The sequence below is a fragment of the Neopsephotus bourkii genome, unplaced genomic scaffold (genome assembly GCF_033783945.1).
Source record: "Neopsephotus bourkii isolate Nb327-2 ecotype Australia unplaced genomic scaffold, CSIRO-AGI_Nbou_v1 NB_38, whole genome shotgun sequence".
Taxonomy (NCBI): Eukaryota; Metazoa; Chordata; class Aves; order Psittaciformes; family Psittacidae; genus Neopsephotus; species Neopsephotus bourkii.
The window spans coordinates 478,776-504,755 of record NW_026900555.1 but is presented as its reverse complement, the minus strand read 5'-3'; the positions used below and the strand labels follow the sequence as shown (position 1 = coordinate 504,755).

At 35.6% G+C, this 25,980-nt stretch overlaps 1 protein-coding gene across 11 annotated transcripts in view; it reads right to left on the bottom strand.

Annotated features, from left to right (window-relative positions):
• Window positions 1-25,980, bottom strand: part of NBEA (neurobeachin) — a 499,996-nt gene that overhangs the window by 288,123 nt on the left and 185,893 nt on the right. For 9 of the 11 annotated variants that reach the window (XM_061345312.1, XM_061345303.1, XM_061345351.1 and 6 more), the window contains 3 exons: window positions 24,543-24,711; window positions 23,072-23,167; window positions 6,638-7,076 (listed from right to left, as the gene is read on the bottom strand). In XM_061345312.1, coding sequence (XP_061201296.1) covers window positions 6,638-7,076; window positions 23,072-23,167; window positions 24,543-24,711 — 704 coding nt within the window. The remainder of the gene's footprint in view (window positions 1-6,637; window positions 7,077-23,071; window positions 23,168-24,542; window positions 24,712-25,980) is intronic. The other 2 variants (XM_061345371.1, XM_061345380.1) reach the window with 1 other exon arrangement.

The following is a 25,980-nucleotide window of genomic DNA, read 5'->3' as shown; positions in this document are numbered from 1 at the left end:
TAAAAAATCTACTGAACACAAATTGCTTGTTTCTAAATAGAAGAAAGTGAATCATCTCAGGCGTGGTTTTAGGACAACGACATAAAGACCACTGATCTTGCCTCAAGTTGGAGAGTATTTACCCCAATGAAATTCTCAGTTACTAGTAACTCCTTTGTATTCAGGACAAATCAGCTGAAGCATCTAAACGGATCTAAAATACTGACAAGAAACAAGGAAAAATTGTAAGAGATAAAAAGAAAGCCAACTATCAAGAAAGACAAATGGTCCTGGCTGAAGAGAGGAATTAGAAACACTGGAAATCTAATAAGTCTGAATAATGTGAATGCAGTATAAATGAAAATGTCACACATTAAATGCTGCAAACAACATTGAATAAAAAAAACCCATGAAAAAGCATCAATGTAGACTACAGAATGGGGATGGGTAGTCCTGCATATATGATGCAAAAAAAAAAAAATAATCAAAAAAAGCAGAGCTAAAAACCAGCAGTCCTGTAAAAATCAATACAGCTTTAATAGTGATTTTATAAAGGCCTATTTGGGTAAAAAAGCAAGACAAAAATCCAGTACAATTTTCATCTATATATCTAGTAAGTAATAGAGAGCAGAGACATACTGGTTTCTCCAGATAAACATAAATCAATTGAGATATACATAAATTATCTCCTGATATCCCGTTGAGATATACAAAAATTATCTCCCGATAAACATAAATTCAGTTGAGATATATCTACAGATCATGCATATGAATATGAAAAGATGCACATCACATGGATTATAACAGCAGTTTTGAAAGAGCTACCATCGTACAGATTGCTAAATGATGGACAAGGGGAATACAATTACAGCCTGATGAAAAAACCCGAGGGTTAATACACCCAATTTTAGTTGACTTGAACCTATTCATAAATTTACAATGAATTTGTCCTAAATGAACAGATAAGGTGGAGGTGAATTTCAACCTTCTCCCACACTTAGTGAATTAGCAGCCAAGACACTCTCTAGGAGTACAGACAATGCAAATTCAGTTCCCTTCTCTGTCTAACAGGACCTGAAATCATACCTCCCATTCTCTGCAGTGTATTTTAACTGCTCCCTTAGAAAAAATACTCTAGAGAGAGGAACTCTCAAGTCTTTTCTTTGGACCACAACTCCCACTGCACAAAGTTGAGTAAAATTATTGAAAGTGAACTGGAACCCCAGATGAGTCACTTAATTTCCACACTACTGATTAGCTTGTTCATTCACATATGCACAAAATACTGTGATACCCAAAGTAATGGGAAATGCAAATACTAAGTACAGACAGCGCCTGTCACTGTCCCTTCTGGATTCATGGGGAAAGTGCTTTGTTTTCTCCAATTATTTTTTATTACAAACATTAAAAAGTAATCTTTTCTGTTGGGAGAAGAATAAACCATATTTATTCATAATTCATTTTTATTAAGTTTTCAGAAAAATCAGATCTATTTTTCAGCAATCATCTTTTGAAGAATCTAATGACTGCAAAAGGAATATAACCTCTCAATTTATCTATTTTATTTCAGTGACTCTGTAGACCAGAGAATATAAATGATCTCCCTAAAGTGGGCAATAATAAAACAAATATTGAACCTTCAATGCATCTTCCCTCACAGTTCTTGTCTTCTATTCTAGCAAAACCACATACATTTTCTGAGTAGTCCTTCTAAATATAGCCTACATACATAAACATACTAAATATACTTTTTGAAGACCATCTTTCTCTGTACCAATTGCCATGTATCAGCCCTGTTTGGATTTCACAAGATGCCCACCTTTTCTTGAATACAGATATTTTTAAAACTGCCCCCAAGGAGCATCTATAGGAAGAAAAACAAAACCAACCACCAAACCCAACCCCCCAAGTGTGTGTCCTCCAAAATATTTCAAAATATACTTGGTAAAGACTTCACTAAGCATGTAAACTATGCAAACCCACCGTATTCCAATTTACGAAGTGATAATGGATTAGAAGGGAATCAGGTATTTAATAGCAGCAAAAATAACTGATCTCATTTCCAGGAACTCAAGATTTTCTGCTTATGCTGAAGTTCCTATTGAAATAATTCAGCTAAGTACAGAAAATATATGTAAATTACCTTACTTTGAAAAAATAACGAGACAAGAAAACCCACAAGCATTCTCAATTTCAATAATAGCAGCCCTCTAGAAAAAAGGAGAGTGGAGCAAACATAAGCTTCAGAATGCAGTACTGGGTAGAATCACAAATAAATTCACAAACATTAATGGTCTAGCTTGCATCTACTGGGACAAATGAAAACTGATAAAAAAAACAACAAACCCAGAAACAAGAAATCCCCAAACCCTAAAAATCAATAGTGGGGACTGATTTTTGCCAGACAAAAGATGAGAAGGCAGAAAGGAATTATGGGCGAGTTATGTTCCATTAGTTGCAAATCTAGGTGAAATAACCCTTTGTGTTTGCTTCTAAAAATGTCAACCTGGATGCTATTTTCAAGGAATTCAGTCTGACGTTAAAAGACATGTCATAACTTTGAGGATCCAGGCTCCAGCGTCCCAGAAATCTGTTTATATAGCTCATAATGTAATTACAGCTGCCTTAAGACAGATGAGGCAGAAGGCAGGGATATATTGAAAACTAATTGAAAAATGCAGTTGTCCAGAAGCACTTGTGGGGAAGAGGTCTCTGAAAAGCTGCTCAAAGCTTCAGAGTTTGAAGTGAAATTTTTGATGTTGTCACTCTCAATCTATTGAAGAGCTGACAGACAATCAAACCCGGCTGGCCGGCTGGCAGCTCATTTTGCTGGCAGGTGGCAAACAATTAGACACACCAATTTGTGCCTCCTGATGACATTAAAGCATGAAACTAAGTTGTATGCAGGGCCTAGTGATTTGTGTGAAAGCATTTCAAAAATAATACTCTTTGCCGTGGCAACTCATTTCAGACTGCCACCTCCCATTATGGCTTTGAGCAGTGAAGACGACAGACTTGAGTTACGTGTGGTGCAAGGCCGCTTCTGTTCAATCCGTCATCAGCGCCCCCGGAGACCTCAATCCCCTCCTTTCATCAATATCACCTCATCATTTACATTCGATAGTACTTGAACTGCTGCATACATTAACTGCACACCAAGTCCTACTTGATAAAACATGTTGGCCACATTTTCTACTTTTATGTTTCATTTCTGGCTGCAGAAATACCACAGAAATATACACGGTAGCCTATCACACAATGACTTTTACAAGGATATTAGCAGTGTACAATTAAAAGAATACACAGAACAAAACAGAGCACATTGGATGATAAAATAAAATTCTTAACTTCAATTCTGTTTACAGGAGATTGTTTTATATGGTATTTACCTACATGTAAGATCAGTGATTACAGTTAGAGAAGTATCTGCAAAACAAAGAAGATGATAATATTATCTTTCTATTAATTACCTCAATTCTTCTTCTACAAGGGACTCAGCATCCAAATGCAAAAATAAAATAAAAGTCTAGCCTCACAAGGACTAAGAATATCATTTGATTTAGGTGAAAAATATACTTCTCCAACCTAGATTTACTTATAAATATGGAATCACTGTATATATTTTATAAAACCTGAAACAAATAAAATCTGACAAAACAATACACTCTATTGCTCAAGATTCTCTAGAGAGAATAAACTCAATCAATAGCTGCATTGCCCAGTGAAGTACCAAAAGCTCCACAGCTCCAGCAATAGAAGATACTACAGAAATGTGCTCCACAGGGATAGCGCTAGCCTTTAGAAAATATGCAGTGTCTATTATTTATTATTTGGTATCAGTAAACACAATTATATTTACATGACCAAGTAAAGAACAACAATTGTATTTTTTTTTCAGCTTTTCAATGATAATTGGGATACTAGCAGCAATGCAAAATGTTAATAAACCACCACAACATAAAATTCATGTTGCTTTCTCATTATTTTAATTAATTCTAATATAATTTCAAAATACTATTCAAAGGTTTTTTTATCCTAACCTTTGTTTCATCCCCTATGAAAAGTTATTGGGTGAGGATTGCAATCTGGTCCTCCTTTGTAATTTGAAAAAGAAAAGCAACACCACCACCCATCTTTTGCCTTGTGGTCAAGAAAGTACACCAAAATATGACCAAACTGCATAGAGAAATATTTGCCTGAACAGTGGTCACTATTCAGTAATGTTGTCATGAGGTGCGACCAGACAGTTGAGATAACATCAGTATTTTTATCACAATGCCCACAGTTTTAATACCATTAATTTAGTTGGAGGAAAGAATTTAACACTTCCTGATCTTCTGCCTGAATCTGCCAATTTTCCCTTCCTAATTGTTTGCTATTAAAAAGCATGATCTACACTACTCTCCAGTAGGATTATATATTTAAGAGAAACAAAATACCACAACAAAATGAATGTAAAGGAGCCTTTTTTGCCGAAACTTCAACAATCATCACTTATTTTGCTGAAGAAGTAAACAAAGCCAAGGGATGAAAAGGTACAACATATGCTACTAAGATACAAACACAGGTGTACACTTTGTACAGGAAATCATGGAATCACAACTTGGTCAGCAGGGTAATGGGACAGGGGGGGAAAAGTATCACTAAACCTTGTAGAACCTAAGCGAACTTTTAAGTATAAAATGCCTATCAAAATCTACCAACCCTAGACATGAAACACTCCTCAAGTAATTCCTTAATTCTGTATTAGCAAGTACTAATAATGATGTTCAAAATGTACAAGCACTCACATCACCGCAAGAAGAATCTAGTGGAGGTGCTCACACTAAATACAGATTATGGCCAACCTGCCGCAGCCCTTTAACGTTTTTAATGCTTTCTTACAATGCTATAACTTTGAAATGCAGAATAAAACTCATATCTTCAATCACCTTGATGTTCAGTTCCTTCTAACAATGACAAAGGTATCTCATGAGGTGGTATGCTCCATTTTAATTCAGGTGTCCAACATTTTGTGAATTAAAAACAATCCTCTGAAGGAAGTATTTTTCTTAATTGACCCAGTTAGAAATTTCATGGCATAGTTCTAACTACAGTAACCTTTTGGTGGTTGCAGTTAGCTGTATTAAATCTACACACAGCACAAGTTTTTGTACTACCTGATGTACAAGCATGCATTCTGGAATATAATGGTTCCTCACAGAGGAAAAGGAAAAAATCCTAACTATATAGGAAAATAAGTGTTTTTTACTTCACATTGAAATCACTCTAAAATTAAAACATGTACACTGATGAACAAACACCAGTCTACTAATGAAACAGTTGCTAAGTGAGCTTTCTCTGGAATGGTCTCTAGACCTAAAGTATTATTAGAAAGGGACATATTCATTGCTTTTAATGAATATTTCTCTTTTCCCTTCTTGATCCAATCTTCTCTTTTATAACAGATGCTATCTGACTGTTCATTTAATTTTTTTCAGAGAAGCAGCTTCAGTACTAATATACAGACTAAAAAGTATCAGCTTTTCTATGGAATTTGAAATGAAAAAAGTCTTTAGTCTGAAATTATGACTTATCTTCTTGTACTTTAGTGATTACATTACGCTCAAAGCATTCCTTCCATACTGTTTTTCTTAAGACTTTAATGAAGATATTTCTGACATTTTTGCAGGTTTTCTGTAAGTGCAGATGGATTTTTCTCATAAACCACAACGGCCATTTTCTTTTTTTATTTCTTAATTCCCCCAGAATTTTAATTCTTGTACCTGCATAATTAACTAATGTATTTCTACAAATTAGCTTAAAATTTTGAGACCTGTTTTACCATATATTTAAGTTTTTATTCCATTTTTTACCTTTTAAAAAAGATTTTTATGAGGAAACTGCAGGAATCTTGTTGGAAAATGCAACCACAGCATCAGTCGTAACAGTAGTTCTTTGCACAGGTTAAGACTGAAGCCACAATGGATTGGGTTACCCTTTTTCTGGAAGGATGTTATTATGGTACATTTTACCACAACTTCCATGTTCAGGATAACTGAGATGGACATTTAAAGAAAGGTATATTCATTAGAAGCTGAGAAGCTACAGACTAAAAATAGAAACGAAGGACTCTCTGTGGAAATGTTTAGCAGTTTATTTTTAAACACTAACTTTTGAGCGTATTTGCTGTTTAAAGACCTAAAAGAAAATTGGTTTCTACCATGACCATGCAAACAATTTGCCATGGTGAAAACATTTCAGTACCAGAAAACAGTGCAGTGATGGATCCAATTAAGATTTAAGCCTTTGAAAGAATATTTGATTGAATTTCTGCAGTCTGTTCTGTATCAGCAGATATTACCCCTCCTCCTCACTAAAACGCTTTTAACTAAAATGTTTTAGAGGAAAAAAAGATGTTATTGTAAAAATGTTTCTTTACAACAGGCTTGCTTTCCAAGTACCTTGTAGAGTTTTATTCACTGTTGACAGAGAAAAACAAGGTGAATTACTTTTCTTTGTACTATATGGTCCGCTTTGGCAACACAGTAAAGGAGAAGTAATGCAGCTGGTTTTTAACAGTCTAATACAAACCAATAGAATAACCATGTTAAAAAAAACAACAATCTTTCAAACTTCTGTATTACATCAATATAAAATAATGAATCCAGCCATATACCTGTCAAATGAGTGAAACTGCATGGGAAGAATAGCCTGAGCTTCTCTCTTCAGTGCAGGATCTGGGTAAGGGATAGGATCTGGACCACATTCTGCAATTTCAACAGGGGCTGCCACAAGACTTTTCAGTATTTCCTTAACATTGATGCCTTTACTTTGGCTGATACTGGATATCGATGATGCAGGCTTCAACATTTCACTGGGGCTTTCTGTTAAACTCTCCTGAGATTTCTTCACTTCTGAAGACAAAGTAGACAACAGCTCGCTCATAGCGTCAGGGCCTGTGCTTGTCTCCAAGTCTGTTCCATTCAAAATGCTGGGAATCTGTTCATCTCCAATTCCAGAATCTGTATGAGGAATAGAGCTTTCCAACTGAATATCTTCAGCTGGTGTTGGTGTTTCTTTATCTTTGATATTTTCAGGAAATACAGTTGGTGTCTCTGCAGTGAAACAGAGATTATGAACAATATTTATAATTTAGTTTTTTTTTTTTCCTAAAAACATGATCATAATATTTTACAAGACAGAAATGTGTTAGAAAGTTCATAAATCTTGGTAGATTAAACATTAAAACCTTATTTTACATACAAAACATTTTGCTTTTCACAGCTGTTTGGCATATATAAAGGCTTGGAAGAGGAAGCCCAAAGCTTCATTATGCAAGTTCAGTGACATTTAGAAATTACAGCCTGCTACTCACACACTAATCAAATAGCAATATGCCACCAGCAAAAACAACCTTAAAAATCATAACCTATTGACTGTGCATCTGTATGATTTGTGAGACTACTGAAGAGAAAACTGCAATCACTTACGCTTTAGGATTACTATAAAATTTAGGGGTTTTGTTGCTGCCAGCAATTATTAAGCTTGTACTCAAAAGAAAACTACTAGACCTTTTGCTTGCTTTGTCTTTGTTTAAACTATGTATTATACACATTTTTTTATACATATCTCATTATATTGAATATAAATGTATTTATACATGAATGATAAAATAAGTATTCTTGTTGATTCTTTAGATATCATACCATTCCCCACAAAAGGTAAAATTTTCTCATTCTTTCAGGCAAAAGTTAAGAACAAAATAAACACAGCTTTATAGAGACAGGCAAGCAAAATCTGTTGAGTTTGGAACATTTCCAGATTGAAATGGACTCTACAACATCTTGTAACCGAGAAAAGTGTACCTCTATCAATTGCTTCAGTGAAACAGACACAAGACCTTCATTAAGTAAGAATAATTTGCTATGCTTAAAGAAAAGTTAGTTATGAATAACTTCCATATTCATCTTTTTGGCTATATATTTTTAAAACAACAGACTGTAGCTATTTTTAATGTCATAAAGCTTGCACTCAAGCTGATTATCAAATTTATTTTCAAACTACCTTACTTTCATTGGATCACTTTTCTTGATTATAAAATTTATCTAGACTGTATGTGAAACTGGTACAGTTTTGGTGTGTTTTTTTTTTTTTTTGATGGTGCTGTTACAGCAGTTTAGGTGTTACAGAAAATATTTTACAACATCCTTAGATGAAGCCCTGCCCTTCTAAGTATTAAAAATTTATAACTAATTGTTTAATACAATCAGGTGTAATATATCTACATATTTACCACGTGGACACAAGTGTGCATATGAATGCACACATAAAAAATTCTGTATAAGATTATTTATGTGTTTGAACTAATTGTAGTGTAAACCTCTTTGTGTATAAGTATTAACAAACCAATACCGATAAAACAGAAGAAGCTTTTAAAAATACAAAGCAGAAGAACCCATTATAAGGAGTATTGCTTTCTTCTTTTACAGCCATAAACACTGAAGCCACTTCCTTCTTCTCTTTCTCCTAAGTGCTTTAAACACATCTTATCAAATAGATATGAGCCCTGCTTTGTGAAGCAGGAAGTAGAAACTGGATTTATGAGCTGCATAAAATGCATTTAGCATCTGCTGGATCAGGAAGCAAAAAAATCCTTATCTACTTAGTACTGCCTATATTTGGCACAGAGGGACATCTGATCCACAGCATGATCCTAATGCTTATTTGTCTCTTTAAACTTCATCAATACAAAGACAACACTTCTCAGCTGAAGGGAAGAGTATGACTAGACTGTCAGTGAAGCACCCTCTATAAAATATGGTAAGTATACTAGCATAATGCTCCACTATTATGTAAATGAGAACAAGGCACTGAAAAAAGAACATGGTCCACTACATGGTGAAGTTAGAGTACACCTACCCTCAATTTTCATTAAGGTCAACAATGCTGAACAGAAAGCTAAAGACAGGACAGCTACTAGAAGTGCAGTTGTGGAGATTCAAATACCTATTAAAATTAAATGTACTAAAATCATGAGAATGAACGGATTCCAAGCCAACTTTGAAAGAAACAGTCTGTGAAATTACTGGTGAAAAAGCAAACACTTTTGTCAAACAGGTGTATGGAGATAGCAACATACAACTGGAGAAAACTACACATGGTTTCCCTTTTTAAGAAAGATGAAGAAATGGCCTGAACAACTGCAAACCTTCAACAGTAAGAAATATACAGGATTTATTTTGAAGATAGTAATTGAATGGAACAAGCTAGATTACAAAATGGCTTTGCTAAAAGAGCTTTTAAAATTTTTATTGCTCAAAGAAAATAAGCGCCAATGTACTAAAATTCAGTAAAGCTGGGGTTGTTACAACAGATAATAATTTAGTCAGGAGAATCTGGAAATTAATAGAATGTGGGAAAAGAAACTGACTAAGAAGGAGCCAACAAACAATTCCAAAAGAAAAAAAGTCAGAGAAACTACCACGGAAATTATCTCATTAAAAATTTTAATAAAAATTTGAGGTTAAAAAGTAAAAACATTCCAGGGGAATTTGCTGATGACAAAGTCACAAAGTACAACTGACAGCCACAGAAGAAAGTTTATAAGAAGGCATTACAAGAGAACTGAAAATTACATGCAATAGTGAAAAGCTATGAACCCAGTGACTTAACACAGATATTCCCATTATAACTGGAATTCATCAACTGGAAATGACTGAAGAGAAAAACCTGGATACATCAGTAACTGGGTAACAATTCACTTACCAATACAATACTGACATGGAAAAGGCAAACATGATTTCAAACTTTTCAAAAGAAACAGTTTCTGCAACACTAAAGTATTAATGGCATTAGAGCAGGCTTTGGTAGAGTTCATTATGGAATACCATGTATGCTGTTATATTTGAGAAAGATGGAAGTGCCATTATGGAGATCCACAGTGATCTACTCTTGCAGAAAAAAAAAGGGTTTGGCTGATATAGTCCGGCTAAACTAGTACTGATAAGGTACACAACAGCTTTTCTACATGTATTTTCAGGATGCAAACACAAAAAAAAAAAACCTAAATTTACGCTGAATGGAAGAATTGACATGAGAAAAACTGAATGCCAACTCACTAGGAATAAATTTGTGATGTGACAGCTATCAATATTGAATTAAGATTCTGGAATAGCTTTCCAGTCAGAGTAGCAGGTTCAAAAAACAGAACCAATTTCAAGACACTATAAATAGGACTGTACTTAATTACTCAGCAGGTGCCTTGTAATCCTTTGTTCCCAAATGAGAATAAAATGTGTAGGTGATTGCACCATTTGAAACTAAAAATGGAAGGAAAATTAAATCTGTAGATATAGAATTTAGATATGACATACTATACAATGCATAACAATAAAATTATATAGGGAAAAATATCAAGAGAAGTTATTTTATATACAGTTAAGTTTATGCGTACTTGATTTCCACAGAAATCAGGTTTGTATCTTTACTTTTCTTACTGTGCCTCCAAGTACCTAATATGAATACGCTGCACTATGTCAATTAAGCTTAATCTGATTTATGACTATGAACAATCGCTAAAAACTACCTAAATCCAATGCATTAATTCTCATTTTTAAAATATCAAGCAAGCTAAATGAATATGAATTTAAAAGGTCTGATTTAGTTTTTGTAAATCAAAGGAAAATAAACCCTGAATAGATAAAACTGCTTAATAACTGCCATTCAAATAAGAATAGCAGCTATTTAGTATTTGCGAAATTAAGATAAATATGTCTGAAAGGATGTATTATAAGACCTTCTGCATCAGTATTAGTATTACTTTACGCAAGTTATGAACTTCCCATAGGTCATGAAACCCAACCAATTTTACACTGCTACATTGCATAGCCACAAATTTTATTCTATATTAATTTCTACTGTGTCACAGTACTTCTGTTGCCTTCAGAATTCAGGAATAAAGAATGCTGCTTCATCAATTTACTTAGAAAAATCTTAAACTGGTAACACATACGCGTTTAGAAAAATCCTAAATACTCAAAACTTAGCAAAATGATAAACATGAACAGAAGCAAAAAATGTAACTGACTGCATTAGCCTAAGTTATAACATTGTGACAGTAAGCCTGTAAATTTTCAGCAAACCTCATCAGTTTTCTACAGCACAAGGCCGTGTCAGTAGACAAAGCACAAACATTACTAGATCTAGTGATCTTAACCCTGTCAGAAGTAGGCAGTTGGAAGCCAGATGCCTCCTTCTTACTGTTTTTCATTGTAACTAATGAGTTCATCTACTACATTATGGGAAAAATATGGGCTTAAGTTAAGTAAATGACATATTGTATATCTGGTGACCTCATCCGTCATGCTCCTTCCCTAAAATATCTTGTTTGCTTGTGATTTATGAAGTGTGTTGTAATTGTTTTAACCTACCAAGTTACCTAAATAGCTCTTGCACTGCTTCCATATGCCTAAAAAATACAACCCCCCCATGTTTATTAATCTAATAATCTAAAAATGACATATTTCATATCTGTGGAAAAAATATGCATTTTTTTCCATTTTAAAAAAATAGCAACACAAAATACTCAGCTCTTAATCTTTATTTACTTTAAAAAAGGAAAAACTGTGTGTATATTCCTGTGGACTTATTTTTTTTATTATTATTTCTTATTACATGAAATCTCCCTACTAAAAATCAGCTGAAAATTTTCAAAAGTAAAAAAGTATGAAAATTATTATTTTTAAGTGCTTACAATACGGCTGAAAATTTATTTGAAAGCCATTCTACCCCAAATCAATGTAAAATTTCTGCTGCAAATATAGCACCATTTGGCAATGAACGATTTGGGGCATTCTTGATATAGGAGTTGCTGCCACCTTTCAGTGTGCATGTCATCCCTGAAAGCGTTCAGGTTGGTTGGAAGAAGATGATCTTTAAGGTCCTTCCAGTACAAACCATTGTATGATTCTACGATTCTACATGCACTGGAAAATTTATGAGTTGTTTTCTGTATAGCTGTCTTGAGGCGCTGATAATAACCTTACTAGCTGCTTTTTATGTACCCCTTTGTTGTATTTTACAAACTTTCAAGGACAGGACGCTACAAGCTGAAAATGCTTTTAATCCATGCAGGCAATGATATCGTATTTTCATCCACAGGTGGCAGAGTCAACTAATCAATTCCTAAGCTCTAGGCTATAAAGACAAAGTGAAAAAACTGCTCCTAGCAACATCAATCTACTAGTTACCATATATGAGAAGCAGCACGATTAAAATTGTGATGAGAAACAAAGTATGGAGACAAAATCAAAGAGTAATAATGGTCTGATTTGAAAGTACATTGAAAGGAGTAACCAAGAGTAGAGTTGAAATGGAAATGTCCTCAGAGGTGGGAAGAATCACCGTAACAGAAACATTAAGATGCCAAGCTGCTCTTTACCCACTCAGAACATTTTGTCCTGTTGGCATTTCTATTTCTGTGTGAGAGTTACAAAAAAAAAACAGTGGAAAAATTCCCTGTGTAGTGATCCTGGCCATCATGTACGCTCATTTTGGCAGCCTGGCCAGTATTACTCCTCTTACAATAACTATGCATTGATAGGCAAAGTTGAGCTCTACTGATGGAGTTTTTGGGATTCTGTTATTGCTGAGGCAAGGCTATCTGAGCCACACTGACTTTTATTTTGCAGAACTCATTTGCTGTTCTAAAATTTTTTAAGCAAGTTTTCTTGTTAATTGAATTAAAAAAAACAACAAAAAGAAAAAAAAGAAAAAGCCAAAAGAAAACCCCCAAACAACAACAGAAAAACCAACCCAAACAAACAAGCAAAACCAGCCTGGTTTAGGGTTACTATTTGTCATTTTTGCTTTCTTCTAGAAAAACGTTTGATAAATGCAGCTTGAATTTAGCCTGCATCTGTTATTCAGCCAGACCATTTACCCAGATTTCTGAAATTCCTGCCAGACCAAAACCAGGCCCTTTTCTTCTGCAAGGGTAGCAATGCAATAGCATGGATTCAGCTGTTTGTCTAACACAGCACCAGTAATTGCGTACATGAAGAGGTGGAAGTAGAGAGCATGCCATGGCAGCATCTGGCTGGGAAGAATAAAAGCTACAAGCAGGGATACCCCAGGGCTCTGACATGAATGGCTAAGGGCCTGAGGAACACAGCTGAAAACTAGGGGACTGGGGAAGGTCAAATATGAAAGACTGTTGGGTGGGTTGGCAACTGGAAGGGAGCAGTCTTGAGAGAGGAGATATAAGACAGCAGGCTGTGAAACTCCTTTTAATCGGTGTGGATTTGTGGATTTTTGAAAGGATGTAGCTCTGGACCAGGAAAAACAGAGAGGCTCCTAAATGGGAGGGAAAGGAGCAGGAGAGACATAGGGTGCGGAAATCAAGGTTGGAAAGTGAATTGGAGAGAGCCCTTTTCACAGCTGGACACCTGTAAGTGCATGTCTTCTCTTTCTGTTCATTATAAATTGTTTTTATTTGCTCAAATTCCTCAAAAGTCTTATGTGTTTCTGTCCCAGCAACCACTCCTGAACTCAGGTGGGCACACAGGGCAGCTCCTTCTACCTTGACCAAAGAAAGAGTATTAAAAGAGCACTTATGACAAACTTGATCTGTTTGGGCAATGTTTTAATTCTTCCTTACTAATTAAACCTCCTTCACCCAGTGCTTGACAGATATGTAACATCAGTCTGATTGATTACCTAGTTGCCAAACAAAATGTCAGTAGTCTTAAAAGAAAGCATTAACAAGGCACTAACAACAAAGACTTAAAATAAATTTAAGAAAATGATAAGTTGTATTAAATAAACGTCAACTTTAGAGTACAAAAACAGCCATTTACATTTGCAAAACAAAAAAACAAATAAGGAACAACATGTTAGTATTTTTTCTAGGTGAATTTCCCTAGTTTTTGACAATTTCTATTTTTTAATTTATTTTTTATTTTTGTCTTGTCCAAATTCAAAACCCATACTTAAAAAATAGATTAGTTGGCAGTTATCTGAGATAATGCCTCTATTTCTAACCCATGCTGAGAAAGCTGATGGTTCTGTGATTAGACATTTCTTGCAAATGAAATTAAAAAAATTCTGGCACTTAGATTACAGCATCCAGCAAAAGTTAACAGTGAAGCACAGAGTATGTCCCACATATATGATAAAACTTATACTAAAAATGTTTTATATTAAGCACTACTTTGAAAAATCAGAAGTTTTAAAACATCTGTAATTTGTAAAAATGAAAATAAGTATTGATGTTACATAAAAAAAACAACCTCGTAACCTTTTACAACTGTTTCATGCTTACACCATGACTGATCAATTAAAAATGAAATATATGTGCAAACCTTTCTGCCAATGCCTAATAGTTGATGAAGGGCAATATTAGATCAGGATGTATTTATTTCTATCTATCTCATGATCTTCAAATGCATGTCCTCTCAGAGGCAGTTGGAATAAGCATCATATATTTCATCAGGAAAGCAGAAGGCAGAAATTCAGTAGAATTTAAATGTTGATTCTCATTATCATCATCCATGTCCCTTACAACATTTCCCTCAGCTTCTTGAAAACATATATATAACTAGATTTTGGGGAAGATTAAGCCATGGATTTTGTCAGAACTTTGTGGTGACAAAGGACATTCTGTCAGGCAACAGAAATTAGTCCTTTAGTCCACTTTGCATAGCTAGACTGCTATACTTACGCAAAATTTAAAAAATGGGCTGGAAATCTTTATGCTACTACATTAGGAATATAAACAATAGTGTAGCAATGTATGATATCCAGAGTACTGCATGCCTATGACATCAGAAAAACGTGATGTTTTACTTGTCTTCAATGGAAAAGCTGTTTCTGCAACTTTTTAATATAGTTTGTTCTGTGAAGGAAAAAAATCAATAGCTTCCAGTCCATCCACAGCACAAACCTTTAAGAAATCTGTTCATTTACAGTGCTTTGGGAAACAGACAGTGATAGCAAGGGATCTGAAAAGCCAGTCCAGTTTTGATTGAATGTCATGATAAACTACGTACTGATTTTCTTTGCACCACATGTCATCAGGTGAATTTTACTGTTGCAATGCTTTATTTCTGAAACACTCCTGAATAATGATGAGTGGAAACATCAATTTTCAATAATGGAAATATCCTTCCATTATTTGGTTAACATCAATTGTGTTCTCAATAATTAACAGGCTGACAACTGAGTGTAAAAAGAGTTTTTTCACACTTTTTCACTGCTGAAGATGTGGAAGCACTGCTGAAAGAAACAATAGTTTGATAAACCTTGAAGGTAAGAAAAAATAGCTTCAGTAATGACCAGAACTGAGAAAATTCATGTTAGATGATCCAGATCATCACAGCTAAAACTACTTCAAAATTGTGGCAGTAATTTGAAGAGGTTACTTGGTTGTACATGATAAAGCTGATTAGCAGATATTAAAGAATCATAGAATAGTTAGGGTTGGAGAGGACCTAACATCATCTAGTTCCACCCCCCCTGCCATGAGCAGGGACACCTCACACTAAACCATGCTACCCAAGGCTCTGTCCCACCTGGCCTGGAACACTGCCAGGGATGGAGCTTTTATCACGTCTTTGGACAGACCTGTTCCAGTGCCTCACCAACCTCACAGTAAAGAACTTCTTCCTTATATCTAACCTGAACTTCCCCTTGTTCTACCACTACAGTACCTGATGAAGAGTCCCTCTTCATCATCCCTGTAGGCCCCCTTAGATTACTGGAAGGCTGCTATGAGGTCTCCACGTAGCCTTCTCCAGGCTGAACAGCCCCAACTTTTTCAGCCTATCTTCATACAGGAAGCGCTCCAGCCCCCTGATCATCCTTGTGGCTCTCCTCTGGACTTGCTCCAACAGCTCCATTTCCTTATGCTGAGGACACTAGCACTGCACACAGTACTGCAGGTGGGGTCTCACAAAAGCAGAGTAAAGGGGCAGGGTCACCTCCTTCGACCTGCTGGTCACACTCCTTTAGATGCAGCCCATGATACGGTTGGCTTTCTGGGTTGCAAGTGCACGCTGCCAGCTCATGGTAAGTTTCTCATTGACCAACACTCCCAAGTCCTTCTCCATAGGGCTGCTCTGAATCTCTTCTCTGCCCAACCTGTAGTAGCTGTGCCTGGGATTGCTCCGACCCAGGTGTAGGACCTTGCACTTGGGATGGTTAAACTTCATAAGGTTGGCATCGGCCCACCTCTCAAGTGTGTCAAGGTCCCTCTGGATGGCATTCCTTCCCTCCAGCGACTCAACTGGACCACACAGCTTAGTGTTGTCAGCAAACTTGCTGAGGGTGCACTCAATCCCACTGTCCATGCCACCGACAAAGATGTTGAACAGGATTGGTCCCAACACTGACCATGAGGTTTGTCTCCACTTGCTACCCCACTTGTTACCAGTCTCCAGTTGGACATTAAGCTGTTGACTGCAACTCTCTGGGTGCAGCCATACAGCCAATTCTTTATCCACCAAGTGGTCCATCTATCAAATTGATGTCTCTCGTTTAGAGATAAAGGTGTTGTGTGGGACAGTGTCAAACTTTGCACAAGTCCAGGTAGATGACATCAACTGCTTTGACCCTGTCCATCAGTTCTGTAGCCTCATCATAGAAAGCCACCAAACTGCTCAGGTAAGATTTCCCCTTAGTGAAGCCATGTTGGCTGTCACCAACCACCTCACTGGTTTTCATGTACACTAGCATGGCTTCCAGGAGAATCTGCTCCAAGATTTTGCCAGGCACAGAGGTGAGACTGACTGGTCTGTAATCCCCTGGGTTGAAAATGAAATCCCCTTCTTGAAAATGGGGGTTATATTTCCCTTTTTCCAGTCATTGGGAACTTCGCCTTACTGCCATGATTTTTCAAATATGATGGACAGTGGCTTAGCAACTTCATTCGCCACCTCCTTCAGGACTGGATGGATTTCATCGGGTCCCATGGACCTGTGCACATTCAAGTTCTTAAGATGGTCTCAAACCAGATCCTCTCCTGCAGTGGGCCTAAGGTCTTCATTCTCACAGTTCCTGCATCTGCCTCCCAAGACTTGGGTGGTGTGGTCAGAGGACTTGCCAGTGAAGATCAAGGCAAAGAAGTCATTGAAAACATCAGCCTTCTCCAAAGACAGGGTAGCAAGCTCCCCTGATATCTTCCAGAGAGTGGCCACATTTTCCCTAGTCTGTCTTTTGTTTGTGATACACCTATAGGAGCCCTTTCTGTTCTTTCACATCCCTGGTCAGACTCAATTCTAACTGGGCCTTAGCTTTCCTGACCTGGTCCCCAGCTTCCTGGACAGTGTCCCTGTTCTCAGGTCACCTTTCCTCACTTCCGCCTTCTTTATGCTTCCTTTTTCCTTCTGAGTTTCCTCAGCAGCTCCTTATCCATCCATGAAGGTCTCCTGGCCTTCTTGCCCATTTCCTTCTAGTCAGGACACAATGCTCCTGAGCTTGGAGCAAGTGATCCTTGAATATTAACCAGCATTCTTGGGCCTCGCTGCCCTCTAGGGACATGGGGTCCCCATGGGACCTTACTAAGCAGGTTCCTGAAGAGGCCAAAGTCTGCCCTCTTGCAGTTCAGGGTAGTGAACTTGCTGCACACTCTTCTCCCTGTCCTGAGGATCTTGAACTTGACCATCTCATGATCGCTGCAACCAAGGCTGCCCTGGAGCATCACATTCCCAACCAGCCCCTCCCTGTTGGTGAGCATGAGGTCAAGCATGGCACCTCTCCTTGTTGGCTCTTCTATTACTTGCAAGAGGAAGCTGTCTTCCACACAATCAAGGAACTTCCTGGATTGCTTCTGCTGGGCCATACCATCCCTCCAAAAGTTATCAGGATAGTTGAAATCCCACATGAGGACAAGGGCCTGCTATTAGCAGAAGGTGCCATGTTCCTCCATTTCTTTCATGACTTATTCCAATAACAAGACAATCAGCTCTCAAAAGATGTACTGATTACCCTCTACCTGGTAAGAGAAAGGGCTACTCTTAATTTTTCAGTTTCAAATTCTACACCTTCTAGACACAACAGAGACATTTTTCTACCAGATTTAGGAAAACATCCCTACCTTACCACAGAAATCAACCAAAATGAAAACATTACTTTCTAAAGGTGCTCTAATTGCTGCTGTTCCAGAAATATGAATTTCAGCATTTTATGCTCAGTTGAAAATGGGAGTTCCTGCTGACTAAAAGTACACACTACTAATGATGCCTTGACTTACACACTTTCATATGAAAATAGCTGTTGGAACTGGCTAGTTCCACTCCTCAGAGGCATTTTCAGAATATGCCATTAGGTCAGAAGCCTTGAAAGAGTCTTGATAACATTCCTACAAAAACCTGAACCCCCTGTGATATTAAGAATAATTTCATGTGTTTGCTTACAAAATAAAATAGAAGCAGTTTCCATGGAAAGTAGCTTTGCTTACAGGGACTATGTTCATTCTTCTGGATTTGAAAAGAAGCTTTTCAGAGGACTTTATATCATCTGCCATCACCAGGAGTAGAAATTAAGCTTTAGTACTGCTTCCCTACTAAATACAACAGTTAGGATTTCTTGCACACAATCTTCGTGGAAGATGCTACTGAGGATGAAAGCGAAAGATTTTTATAAAGGAGTTTATTAGTGCATCAGACTGCAAGGAATAGTTTACTTCAAGGATCTAAAGCACTCAGCAGGCAAAAAAAGATACTGAAATAATTAGAAGACAAAAAAGACCAAAACTGAAAATCCATACGATGAAACAAATCAGTATTCAGAAATACTTCACAATGAAGAAAGGGGCAGATTAGTTGCATTGCACACGTTAGGTAGAGAAGAAAGGGGCTATTGTAGGGTAATGATATGCATTGCTTAGATTTATTAGATGCCAGGTACAAAGGGAACGTGCATGCCAATCATTAAATTGAAGACATTGCATAAGGGTTTAGATGGATATATAGTCCCTACTTTCATGTAGTACATGTAGCACTCATAAAGAAGAATATATAACTATGGACATAGATGTAACAAATTACAGCTATCTATAGGATGGGGATATTACTAAGGCACATAAGGTCATTAGACTGGATTGAGTGTCTGAGATCAAAGAATTCCATGACAGCTTTTGTCAAAAAGCAAGTTTTGGGTCTAGAATTCAGTGAAGCCTAGTCAAAGGAGCCAGGATTAATCTGACCAAAGCAGTGATCTACAAAGACATCTACAGGGAATGGAAAAAAGATAGGAATTTCTAGTGCCCTGTTTATCTCTCGTTTAAGCAAATCTCTAAAGCAGACCAGATGAATTGTACCTAACTTCTCCCACCTATTATAAAGGGAGACTAAGACGACTAGCTCAGACATTGATTCACTACTGATATTTTCCAGAAAGTACAACTCACACATGACTGATGATTTCATGATAAAAACTGAAAATCTAGTACAGAGCTTTTGGTCATATTGCAGTCACAGAGATAGTGAGAATGATAAAGAATGTTTCTATCATTTTTGACTATGCAAGAGAAGACAGCTCTGGCAAAGGCATTTTTAATGCTATTCCCATCTTTACTATACCTCCATATTTTAATTGCATTGAAGAACTTCATTGCAGCCAGTTGGAGAAATCTGATGAACGAAAAGGTCTGTAGGCCAGGCAACCTTTTAGACCACTTGACAGGCTCTTGCATTTAAATAATTATTGGTTTAGAGTCTCCCATTTTAAAATCTTCACAAATGCAGAGAAATTGAGCCATTGGACATCTCAAAAACCTAGTTAATTCTAATTCTTTGGTATTGTGAACAGTAACAAGCAAGCCTGGCAATATTTACTTTTGTAGGACTATGTTTTTCAGATGTCTGTCAGATGTAAGAGAATAGTTTTGATCTGTTATTTTCCTTGAGAGTGTGATAATAAATGGCTCCAATGAGTAATAATGCATATGAACTTAATTGAAAAGAGAAGTAACTTTCATTTCATTTGGTAAGTTCTGACTGAACAAAGACTATTTTAGAAGCTGCAGATACTTTAAAGTTACCAGAAACTAGTAGAAGAAACCCAAACACTTGCAAAAAAAAAAAAAAAAAATTATGACAAGCAGTAAATCTACAGATAGAGACACATTTTTCTCCTCCCCATGGATCTGGACAGAAAGAAAAATAAATAGAATTATAGAATGTTATAAAAAATATAAATTTGTATTGTTAGTAGTCATGGACACCATTGGTTTATTTTTTCCTTCTCAGGTGTGTCCCTTCTCCTTTAAGCACTGTAAGGTAACATATAGCTTGTGAACAATCTATAATTAACAGTAAAAGAAACATTAAATCCTTATTTTACGACCTACAAACATCTGTAGGAAAGGCAGCATAAATTTCTCTGCAAGCATATTTTAAAGTCTTTTACTTCAATACAATGTTGTATTTGTATACAATATCATCAACAAACATTTTATATGATGTTGAAGTGAAAAGTTTCATATTAAGTATAATGTTTAAAATTCTTGCAACCTGCACTTGATACTAGCTGTAGTTACTCATAAGAAGTATACACCAATCACATACTACAACATGCCTGACACAAGCAGGATTTTGCACATACTTAAAATACATTTTAATTAAAGATACTGTCCCATGCAAAGAAAAAAAGGAAGCATCACTAAGAAAATAAGTATCTCACTTACATACTGACCATATACCTACTCCTATCTTACCCAACAAGTTTCCTGGTCAGATAATTAGATTCCATCTACTAAAACCAGACTGATTTTAAGCAACCAGTCACCCTCTCTTAATTCCTAGAGATCTGTCCCAAAGAAGTCTTGTACAGTTCTAACAATAATGTTACAATTTGCTGTAATGAACTGGAATTACAAAGGAGAAATCCTTTACATCCATTTAGTGTCATATGGAATGAAAAACATGTAGACTTTACTTCCACATAACAACTGTATTTTTATCAATTTTTTAATTAGTAGGATTTTGCTTTAAAATATGTATTTACTAATAATGCTACATTAACCTCTCAATGATATGCTAAAATACTTTAAAATTTAAGATAATATCCAAATCTTCCATGCTCACTGCCAACATCTGAAAGTATGTCAGATCACTAAGAAGAAAGCGATTGTCTTTCCTGAAATGAAAACATAGGGTTTGAATTTTAGCTTTTTCTGACAGTGTTGACAATTTATTTATTGATTTCATTTATTTATTTTTATTTATTTAGCTATTTATTTTATTTCACTTCACACTAATGTTTAAAACGGAGGAACTGGGATCAGAATATAAAAAGCAGAAAATATTTTCTTCTCTTATGTGTAAAACAGCTGGTTGCAAGAGGCCGAGACCTCATGAAGTTAAAACCTTGAATGATGTGATTATATGAACAAAAACGTTGTACATAACAAGCAGCTGCACATAACATTTCCTTTATTGAATAATTTGTTTTTAGAGCCAAAACACTTTTCTTTTGTATCCTGCTTATACTTTTACTATAGCTCTTCTGAATTATTTAAAAAACAAACTTGTATTTCACTTTAACTCAAGGTAAAACAAGTGCTATCAATAACAGCATAGAAGACACAACTCTTAAAAAATGCTTTCTATTCTTCTGAGTTTGTATGGCTGCCTCAATTTCTTAAACTCTTTTCTGATTCATTAGGTTTATTTTAGTCATGTATTGTATGTGGATAAGAAAAACTATTTGGTTTTCCCCTTCTTTTGTTCAATTATAACAAATACCAAGATATAATCTATGTTGTATAAGTTATTTTTCTTTTATTAAATTTAAAAAAAATTAAAATGTCTTTGTTTCTTGAGGCAGTCTAACAACCCCAGTTTTCTAGCAAAAGTGGTTAAAAAAATATAATCCTATGCCTGATACACAGAAACATGCTCCTCCCCCTCCCAAAAAAAAAATAAAGAGGGAAAGCAGTATTCAATAAAATTTGAGGGTTTATTCTATTGTACCATGTAGCACTGCAGTAGTCTTCTGAACTCAGAGCAAACGATTCCTTGTTTTATCGATGACAGATTAAGTCATGTAAATGCAACTACATCACAACACAGAATATTACATCAGCAAATTCAATGACTTTTTTTTTCATTTAAGAAATTCCAGATTAACATAGTGATAGCTCAAGTTGGCATAATGAGTATTTTAATATAATGCTCAAAGAACAGCATATGATAAACATAATGTTTCATTATTACTGAAGTAGGAAGTTAACTATTTCTGTTCTTTTAAACAGGATGCAATTTTAAACTTCTTAATCTCCTTATAAACTAGTCCTTTTAGCCACTGAGATTTTTTCAAAATTATACCAAGAACACTTTAATCATATTAAATTTTTAACTTATTTTACATTTCTGCATTTGCAGCACAGTGCATGCAAATAACTGGGGCAATGTACATGCAAAGTTGGCTGAAGTTACATTCAGGTAAACCTCTCTTTCAAGAAATGACATCTGAAAAATACGTTACCTATGCTATACAGTATCTATTCAAACAAACAAACAAACAAAACAAATCAGGCCCAAAACATATAATAGTTGCTCTGGTCACAAAAGCAGTTTCCTTTAAGAAAAACACAGCACAGCACATTAACTAACAGGCATAAAATAATTCACAATACATACAATATCAGATGTTTACATACCATCAAGAAGGCAAGAAAAAAAACCCAAAAAAGGCAAACAGCAGGAAAAGATATAGGAAAAGGGAATACTACAAAAGTACTACATGCTTGGGTTACGCAGTATTTTTAATATAGGCCTGATTTTATTTTTATGGACCTAATATTGTAAAAGAATAACCACAAACCAAAAGCATTTAATAATTTCTAGATTCATTCCCTCTTCTTGATGGCCTTTTTTTTTTTTTCCCCCACATAATAAATAAAGTTAATAAATGGTAGTAAAAAGTGGGAAAGAGATTTCCTAGAGAAATGTAGGCAGGAAGTTAAATTTTTAAAGATATCATCAGGTCTGATCTCCATGTAACCTGAGGCGTATATTTATTTATCAACAATTACATCACAGTTAGTTCTTGAATTACATTACATTAAATAAGAACACCCAAACAGGTTAGGAGATGATGTTAATATTACCTTTGTAAAATGAGTGGGCAAAGCTCTGCTCAGGAATTAACTTGGCAAGGAATCCATGGTTCAAACTTGGGTGAGGGATAGATGGTATGACCACAACTGTGGAGAAAATCATGGAATCAAATGTGAGCCAGCTAGTAGCATTCATGTGTGGCCTGGTCCACTGTGGATCCATGACAGATATCCTATCTCATTGAAACATGCAAATGTGGGTTTATCAACAAAAAATGCATTTCTAAAGGAAGAAAACAAGTTCTGTATCAAGAGATTGGAAACAGCATACCTATTATTTGGGCACTTCAAGAGCAACATTCATGGGGAAAAAGAGACACAGATATATATATATATTTATATATATACAAGCACAGAGGCAAGACAGTCGTGGCTGATACAGTTCACTGAAACCAGCAGTTTCTGAGTGCAGAACCATTACATATAACCAGAAAGGCACAAAAAATAGTTTTCTCATAACTGACAATGTTCATGTATATTTAAAATGGAAAGCCTACAAGTACATGGACTTTAAAAATTATGTATAAGTAGTAAATGAAAACATCATGATGAATTAGAAAACAATTACTAAATATAAATATGACACAAATTAGAAGATAAATTCCACGAAGAATGAAAATTAGCAACTCCATAAATGAAGTAATCAAAGATCTATACAAGAAGAAAAACATACATAAAGAGCTTCACACACACATTCGATTACTGTTTTCAGCTTTTTTAACAAAGAAGCCACATCTATAATTAGTCCAACCAGACTTGAAAAAAACTTAACTGAACTGTTTAAAATATTTTAAACAACGTGGAGTAAAGTCTGGATTCCTAGTTTCTGATGATTTCTGACAGCTAACAAACTCCCTCTCAGGCTGAAGAGCACATGCTAGCAAAAACCACTACTACTACTAAAAATCACAGTCAGAGAAGGCAACAGAAATGTTTCCTTTTTATCATATTGTTTCCATAGGCTTTTAAATACAAGCACCAACACAACAGTACTCCAAGAAAGTACTCAGTCCTCCACCAGTACCCTTTTCACAAACCTCTTGACCTAAACAAAAGGAGTTCACATGGGCAAACAGCTGTGTTTGCCATTTATACATTTCATGGTATAGAGTCAAAGGTATCTGTTTTTCCTAACAAATAACAGATTAAGGAAGCTGTGCTAATCAACTATCTTGTACTTTACAGCTTTAACTTCGTCAGGCACCCTGCTTCTTTTTAATAATTTTCAAATTAAAGAAAAAAGGCATTAAAAAGCACTATACAGATACAAATTAGTTATAACCTATAAGCAAACAGAATAACAGAAATCTGCCAATGTATGTTAAAGAACCAAATGAATATGGAGCAGGAAAGTAGCAAATATTTTCTTAATCAGATCTTAAGCTACTCATTAAAAATACTTTGTAGTAAAATAATTACAGTTCTAATAAAATCAAATAACATCTGAAGAAAACACAAGTACCTGTACTTGTTGGTGAATTTATTTCTTGTCTGATATTTCTACCTGCCTGGCTCCCAGACCTTGCAGTTTCTCGTTGTGGCTCTAGGATATCACGGTATTTGGAGACCATCAGAACGGAAATAAAGTAGACTACAGCCAAAGCTAAGAACTGAGCCTGTTTGCTGTCATCCTGTGTTGGCGAAAAAGGAACAGATCTATAATATGAGACATTTCCATAGAATTTTCACACAAAATCATCACAAGGCTTAAATAATACCTTTCTGAAATGTTATACCTGTTAATATAGTAGTAAATAGATTATATAGAAGATTTAATGGATTTTCAGTGGAGTACTATGCACATAGAATATATTAAGTACTAAATTTTACACATAATTTGGCAACTCAAAAATCTCTGGGACTGTGGACTCAATGAGCTTTTCAGAACAGAGGTCTGACTCTGCTCTGAGTTCTTTCAAGGCTTCCCAACTGCAAGGGCAACTGACTTTCACTTCCCCAAGGATGAGTCTCTGAAAGCTCATGCCACAAGAAGGTAAGTACTGCTGAGAGAGAAAATAAACCTCACTGATGCTTTTCTAGCTAACACTGGACACATAGCAGGCACACGTAAAAGCAGGAAGGGTATGACCACTGGTTTTCCTCCAGCAATAAATCCCAGCTTCTATATTCTGACTTCTCCCTCAACAGGATTGTTGGCAGCAATCTTAGTTTTCCTGGACTCTGATTTAAGTAAATGTCAATACCAAAACAACTTTGCTGTCTTCTTTTCCTCCCACCCCAGTCTGCTGTACTATGTAAACTATGGCTTAGATATCATCCTGACTGAGCTTAAGTTGCTGTAGTTTAACTGAAAAATACTTTATTATTATTATGGTGTAAAACCCGACATGGTAGAATTAAGACTTCAGCATCTCTCTACTCCTATAGTAGTTTCACCTTGTCTCAATTCCACAAGTATGCATTTTCTCTTAGAAATCCAGTGCTTGCTTTCCGTGTTTTCTGGGTGTTATTTAATTTGGCTGCATGTCTTTGCAATTATTAAAATAACAAGAAATCCTCTTAGTAACTTCTTTCATAGAAATGTCAAAAACAGTATTTCCTCTATCCTCCTCTAGTTAAAAAAGAGTAGGTTACAGACGATCTCCAAATTCAACTGTACCTTTTCAAGGTCATCCGGACAGATGGGGTTTTTTTGTGTCATGTTCTACCTTTGTCTTTTTGAATTTATTTCTAACTTCAGTTTTTACTTCAATACACTCATACTTACGTTGGAGAAGTTTAAACATAACGTATTTGTGTATATATAATAACCATTCTTATTGTACTATCAAAACCAAACACATTGTGGTGCAATTTTATGCTAAAAATGGTTGCAGAAAATCTGAAAAACATTTTTAAATACATTTATATATGTACATGTATGTTTAGGAGAAGTAAAA